The 7717-nt window shown below is 29.6% G+C and overlaps 1 protein-coding gene across 1 annotated transcript; it reads left to right on the top strand.

The window, feature by feature from the left end:
* Positions 1-3771: 3771 nt before the first annotated feature.
* On the top strand, positions 3772-6349 carry LOC132722117 (uncharacterized; the record flags this gene model as incomplete). Its single annotated transcript, XM_060706551.1, has 1 exon — positions 3772-6349. A coding segment is annotated over one exon (909 nt), but the record flags the coding sequence as incomplete, so codon positions are not given.
* Positions 6350-7717: the final 1368 nt, after the last annotated feature.

The following is a 7717-nucleotide window of genomic DNA, read 5'->3' as shown; positions in this document are numbered from 1 at the left end:
GCTTATTTTGGTATATCATTCCAATTAAATTATTCGTTAAAGGTTTACCAGTTGTGATGCCTATGAGAATTGTAAAAAGAGAAAAGACATAATTGTCTTTTGAAAAGCAATCACGTTGCTTGTGTATTGCTTCATATATTGTTCCAATTGATATTGCTTTTGATGTTTTCTAAAATATGCTATAGCATGTATAGTGGGAGTGATACTTGATATAACCACATCGTATATTTGCTCATACAACTTACTAGGTATTAACATCTTAGAGATTTACAATGTGTTCATATTCATGATGGAATATTTTGGTATCGTTTTTCCCATTATATGAACGCAATAGTCTGTCTGATCGGAAAATAACCAATTAAGACGCGGCTTATCTTGTGCCTTTATACACTAGATATCATATTCAAACACCATGTTTTCTTTAAATGTCTTCTGCGTTTAGCTGATTCATTTTAATTATTGGTGTCATTATTTTATATATCAATCTGAAATCAAAATTATAAAGCTATTTAATTCAATTAAAGTAAAGTAATCAAAAGCCACAACGTGTTTGAATATGTTTTTGTTTTCAAAATATTGTTTTCGCATTTTAGATATTTTTATGTGTTATCTGGTTTAGCTTTTCATTAAATGAATTTGTACTTATTTCTATTAAATAGAAGAAAAAAAAATCCGTATAATCAAAGTTGAAAAAGGAAACCAGAAAATCCAACGGTTTAGATAGCAACATTTCTGCATAGTTTATGTGGAAAAATGTTAGAGAAAATCAAAGAAAAAACGTCTTAACCATAAATATTGGTGTTGTCAATATGCCAGTCCGTCTTTTGCATTCTTTTCTAGAAGTTGACTTGAAATGTATTGAAGGTAAATGATTAAAATGTCAGAAAAATACAAACTCTATGAACAGATGAACAGCGTCCATGCGCCGTAACTCTTCCATTCTGTAGTTTCTAATCACACTGCACTAAGCATTATTTGGTTTCCGTTACTAATGAATATTGTAGGAGTATTAATTGTGAACGTTGCCTTCCCTTGTACATCTTTATTCTATCATTTAATATCTATAAAATTTAAGAATGAATGTTACCTGGAAAATTACTGAAGTATTCGATTGAAATTTTACATAGTGAATTATCTCCTATATACTTAATAGTACTTGCTCTACGCTTGTTCATACATGAATAGTTTTGTATTTACTTACTAATGTATGACGTCAGTATACCTCCTTAATTTTTTTTTACGGAGAGACTTTTCAAAACAAATTTACAAGCTTCCGACTCAATCCATTAATTTTATTTTATGTACTTTATTATGTTAATGTATGGATTATGAATAAAGTATTGTTTTAACTAAAAATTTGTTTGCGGGGGTATACTTATGTTATGTTGAAAATACATTTGTGCACGTGAATAATGTGAGGTTTTGATGATAAAGAAACTAAATCCCATGCTCTATTTTCATTAAGCTATATTTTAACTCTTTACTTGTAAAGAAAACCTTATTAATAATGCTTCAATAAGTTCACCTCCCTTTGAGACACTTCATATTCCTTTGTAATAATGAGCTTCTTCTTCATAGGCTATTTTGGTTTTCTATAATAAGTAGTTCTTGCGTAGAATCAATGAAGTGTCGGATTTACGTTATCAAATTTTTATCTTTAAATCCCAAAGCATATCTAAGAAATACTGAAAACTATCACAACTTCTACAACTTAAAAAAATAAAGCATACGTCAACAATTCTGTTTTAGGATATTTATAATGTATATGGATATTAAATAATATGCGTTCGTCAATAATGTTAACTGATTATGTAAGTTTTATGGACAAATTGATGTGGGCGTTATTAAGATGCTATGTGAAAAAAACATTGACCTAGTGACAAAATGAATCAAATCCATTACATCTTTAAAGACCAAACGTGGTAGACAAACAGAAGAAGTTAATAAAACATTTTATCGCAAGCTATAGCATTGAAAAAATGAAGCAAACAAAAGTGTTCCTCGAAAGTCAGAACAAAAGGTAAAGAAAGGCTCGATGTCTGAGATCAGTTGTCACGGAGATATAAAGCTTCGTCCGAGGATCGAACTTTCGACCCCTGGATTACTAATCCGATTCTCTTCCTAATAAGCCAAGCTGACAGATCTGGTAGTAACGCTTATATCTTTTTCTTTTACAATTAATGAAATAATTTTTTGTACGTTTTTTTAAACTAGTATGGATATACTGAAATATTTCCATTTAAATATTCATGACATAAGCAAGCATTTAAAAGATGTTTCAAATACACAAAGTTCAAATTTGCAAAACATGCACAAAGCAATTTTAACTTAGTTGTATAGAAATATAAAATGTATAATTATAATAAATATAAGTGACTGAATTACTCCATTTGTTTCTTTTTAGTAATGTTTTTATTCAAGATTATTTCGTTGGAATCTACACCTTTTGCAAAAATAATCTTTCTGCTTTTCGATTCTTGTTCCACAATTTACAAATACCTACTTTGAAAATACAGCGTTTATTTGTAGAAACTAGAAGTATTTAAATCGTGTGATTATATTCATATAAAAAACTGCACAGTTGTCATTTTCTCCTATTTGCTAATTTTTACTATTTATGGTTGAGTAACAATTTTTTGCAATTTCTTTACAGAATTATATGAAAAAATGAATATAGAGACAAAGATTATTATACATAAAAGTATATACCACTGCTAGTTGACTAAAATTGAATTGTTCAAGCATATATCTTAAATTACAGTGTTATGTTTGTGTACTAAAGTATACCAAACTTTACAAATTAAATTAAAAGAAAGAAATAAGCGCCAGGCAGCCTATTCTAAGACTTATTCTATAACATTTTTTGTTAATTGCATTTTCAGCAAGAAATTTATTTAGGATTTTTTTTGTTTTAAGTTGACATAATTGTAATTTATCGAATAGGATTTTAGAGGAAAGTCTGAGTTATTTCTAACCTTAATTGCTTAAGCATACTATTATCTGAGTCTCAGAACACCCTTGTGAACGAATAATTTAAGTAAGAAGTTAAAAGAAGAATTTGTCACTAAGGCGAAGACCAATTTTAACAATTTGTAAGACAAAGTGTTCTGTAGTTAACACTGATATTCTAACAGCACATTATCTCTCTTTTTAAAGCAGCATGGCTCCAGATTGATATCAAATTTCATGAAAATTTAAAAAAACAAAACATTTTAAATCATTAGAAATATTATCAATAATAGAAATAAATGATATAGGCCAGATAATAATGCTTTCTTTCCTGAGAAATTGCCTTTAAAGTGTCAAATTACGTTAATTTAGATTCTACTGCGTTAGTCACTCTGTAGAACTTTTGTGATATTAATAAAACTTTAAGGTAAACAATGGCTTCTACAAACTTAGTATTATGTTTTGACAAAAGAGATACGTTCCTTATATTTTGAACATATTTTTCTTAAATTTGATTTTTCAAAATATTTTTCACTCATTTGGGGGCATGTAGCTTTAAACTTTCTGAGAAGAATAAAATGTACATTTTAAATATTCAATAACATTTCATTTGAACTAACTAAATGTGGTTAAAGAACAATTTTAATTTTTCATAACAAAAGAGCTAATTAGTGCCTGGCCATCAAGTTTAAAACATTAAACTATGGTTTAATACATAAAAGGTCTTAACATGGATTTTTATCAATTTAGCAGCTTTCAATATATTTATTTGCTCATAGTTTGTCTTTATAATATTGTTTTGTATATTAAACAAAACACTGAAGAGTGTTTTTTTACCTAAATTCTATCTTATTATTTACTGATTTTTCCCCCAGCTATGCAAGTGGAATCTGCACAAGTGACGAGAATGTGGATGTTGTGTCTCACTCTAAATTAGTGCAAGCCTGTCAAGAAAAAAATGATGTATCAACACACACAAAAAGACCAGATATTACAATTGAAGATATACAAGACAGTGATGAAAAAATAATGTTTTACACGGGTTTACCATCATTTCTCATTTTTAACTCTCTATTTTTAACCCTCATTGAATTTGGTGCAGATAAGTTATGTTCAGCAAAACCAAACACCTTTAAAAATGACACTGGAAAAAAACGGAAGTTGAGGTCTGTTGATGAATTTCTTTTAGTGATGATGAGACTTAGACTTGGCTTACTTGTGAAAGACCTAGAATATAGATTTAAAATATCTGGTAGTTCTGTTTCAAAAATATTCAATTCTTGGATAGTTTTTATGTACAAGTATCTTCAATCATTAGTGTATTTGCCCAAATTAGAAGTATTGCAGAAATCAATTCCATCTTGTTTTACACACTTTAGAGACACTAGGATAATTCTTGATTGTACTGAAATTTTTATTCAAACACCATCTTCATTGGAAAATAAATCAGTTACTTATTCAAATTATAAATCTCATAATACATTCAAAGTGTTAGTTGGAGTCAGCATGACTGGAGCTACTGTCTTTGTGTCTAAACTTTGGGGAGGCTCTGCCTCTGATGTACAGATCACAAGAGAAAGCAGTTTGCTACAGATGTTGGAGAAGGGAGATGCTGTAATGGTAGATAAAGGGTTCATTCATTTAAAATCAGATCTTAAAAAACTTGTGTCAAGTTGTATTGTCCACCCTTTAAAACAAAATCTCAATTTTCAAAGGAAGAGGTTGATTTGACAAGGCGCATTGCATCTGCAATAATTCATGTTGAGAGGAGGATGGAGCAAATTAAAAATTTTAGAATTCTTCAGGGCGTGTTGCCACTTGCTATCAACAAGGTCTCAAATGAAATCATTTTTGTTTGCAGCGCTTTAACTAATTTAATGCCACCATTAGTGAAGTAAATTAAATTGCTTTAATGTGATCCCTGAATGGCAAACTTATAGTTGCAGCTTTGTCTGCAATAATATAGAGAATAATAGGTTAGTGCTGTGGATGGAGCAAGTTTGAGGCAAGGCGTAGGAATTTATCTGGTGAGCAGAAGGCAAACCAGATAACAACCGAAGCTGAGCCAGATAAATTGTCTTCATCTGTGAAATCTGGAAACAAAGTGATCACTCTTACTACCATTCTATTTATCCTGTCAATATTTTTCCATGCAGTCATATGTTTAAAATTCACATTTTAAAACTAATTGAAACGCCAGTCTCATATGCAAGAATACTTTTTGCAGTATGTAGGTAAAAAACTCTTCAGATGTAAAATTCCATAGCTCTTATACATATTTTATTCATACATGTACATTATTTTGTCTGGAGTATGCCTGCAGAGTAAGAGATATAAACTTGAAACTAACTTTATTGATACATGGATATTATTGAGTTTTTTTGAGGAGATGTAGACAACACTACATGTATAACTGTTATTCTGACTTTTATATTTTATGGAAATTTCTACTTTAATGGGATCCAAATTTAATGTCCATTTTTTATTGTGAACAAGCTCACTACTAGGTGACTTATGAGATTATTGCAAAAAAAAAATGTTTTAAGTTATAAACTATATGTAATGTCATTGACCATAAGTAAAATGAGTTGTGAGTGAGAGTAATACATGTACTTTCTTGAAAACATATTTAACTTTGATTTTCAAAATGATCTCAGCTTTTATAGATTTTTGTCTGCATCATAATTTTTGTCTCATCTTTTTTTCTAGAGCAGTAAGATTTCTTAACAAATTGTACCTTTTTGAGGAATAAATGTAAGCAATACGACCACTTTTTCTTATCTTAAATTTAAATTTCATTCACTGAAAAATATTCTATGAGCCTTTCTACATACAAAGTTTATAACTCATTTGTTTCATCATAAAATTTTTTCTTGTTCAAATGTTGTAAGGAATTGAAAAACTACAAAGAACTGTTTTAATTTAATTTATTTATCACTACAGAGTGTACTTGTGGTTACATTCAGCATAATTTTTTGAATAATGTACTTAGTGCATGTACATGACATTTTACATGTTAAAGATTCAAGTAATACTGATTTTCTACAAATATATAAAAACAATTGTTACACATTATATTTAATAATATCATCAAATGACTAAAAGTCCGGAAAAATAATATGAAAATGTTGTACAACTTTGTGAAAATGTATTCCGTCTTTTCCAAACTCGGTAATTGACTAGGTTGTCTCCCTTGTGGGTAGGTGTAGTTTACTTCCGGTTTAAGTTTTTACATGAAATGTATATCAATATTAGAAATTGTTTTTAACAATATGTCCTTATTATATTTTGTCATGCTTTGATAACAGTGCAAATGTACACTTTTGTTTTCACAATCTGTTGCCATTTACTCAAAATGCCATTGAATTTCAATATGAAGAAATAAAAAATTCTTCCAATATGTCTTTGTTAGACTTTTCAATGCATTTCATTTAATACTGAATGTTCTTTAACATTAACATGATAAATTATGATACAGAGTATTAAATTGCCCATGTGTAAAAATAAACAATGCATTTTATTTTTGAGACTTGTTAAGAGACACACAAAACAAATGAGCCGTGTCACGACAAAACCAACATAATGGGTTTGCGACCAGCATGAATCCAGACCAGCCTGCGCATCCGCGCAGTCTGATCAGGATCCATGCTGTTCGCTATCAGTTTCTCTACTTGTAATAGAGTTGGTAAGCGAACAGGATGGATCCTGATCAGACTGCACGGATGCACAGGCTGGTCTGGATCCATGCTGGTCCCAAACGCACTATGTTGGTTTTGTCATGATGCGGCTCAAGTTTGCTGTAAACATATTGCCAAATATATATTACTTTAGTGTTTAAATATGTTAGCGAAACTTAAGATCATTTATCATTAAACAATGTCATAATTATCTTGAATATGTTTGTGTTATATATAATTGTACAACACAAACATTTTTAACAGTGTTTAATACATATTTATATAATTTCAACCAGTTAACTGCCAACTTCTATTTAACATTGTCATTAAAATTCCTTATTAAGTATGCAATACTGAAATAAGAATTCATGTTTAAATTTGATGTTTTTATTCTACAAATTTGAAACCCATACACTGATTCCCAATATCATCTTAGTCTATCTGTCATAAACATGCCTTTAATATGAAAGTTTATGGAGTACAAACTGTTTATAAAATGCAATTAATTTCTTAAGAAGATTCTCCCAAAACACTCCATCAAAGGACACAGGAATGATTTTTGTTTGTTTTGTTGTATAAACAACCAAGTCACAAGATTTTACACAGCAGATTCCCATTTGACCTTGTATTTGGGCATAGTATCTGCTTGAATGTTTTAATTGAATGTCATTATTTTCATCAACAAAACAAAAGAAGTCAGAATCTCTACAGGCTTCAGTTACAGATTTTGTCCTCTACTTGTAATGGCATTTAACCTCAATAAGATGCCTTGTACTGTTGTGAACAACAATACCATCAGGACTTGCTCCTCAATATGAATAATCCTTATGAAGTATCAATCCTTTTTCTTGGATTTGAATTTTTCTATTAAATTTAAGTTTATTTATTGCAATGTAATGCTTCTTGGCAACATTTTCCATTTTCTTTCCCCATTTTAAAGATGGCACAAATTCATTATATTTATTGTTACCAGAGTTTCCAAGAATTCTTTCAACCAGTTTTTCAGGTGGTGTATTGGACTTTCGTGTACTGATGTCATGAAATACAGATGCTGTTATTCGAGCCTTCCTTGATGTCAACCATAAATTATT

This window comes from Ruditapes philippinarum, unplaced genomic scaffold, assembly GCF_026571515.1.
Source record: "Ruditapes philippinarum isolate M1 unplaced genomic scaffold, ASM2657151v2 ctg10492_1_1_1_1, whole genome shotgun sequence".
Taxonomy (NCBI): domain Eukaryota; kingdom Metazoa; phylum Mollusca; class Bivalvia; order Venerida; family Veneridae; genus Ruditapes; species Ruditapes philippinarum.
The sequence above is the reverse complement of the archived record's forward strand: the minus strand, read 5'-3'. Positions and strand labels throughout refer to the sequence as shown.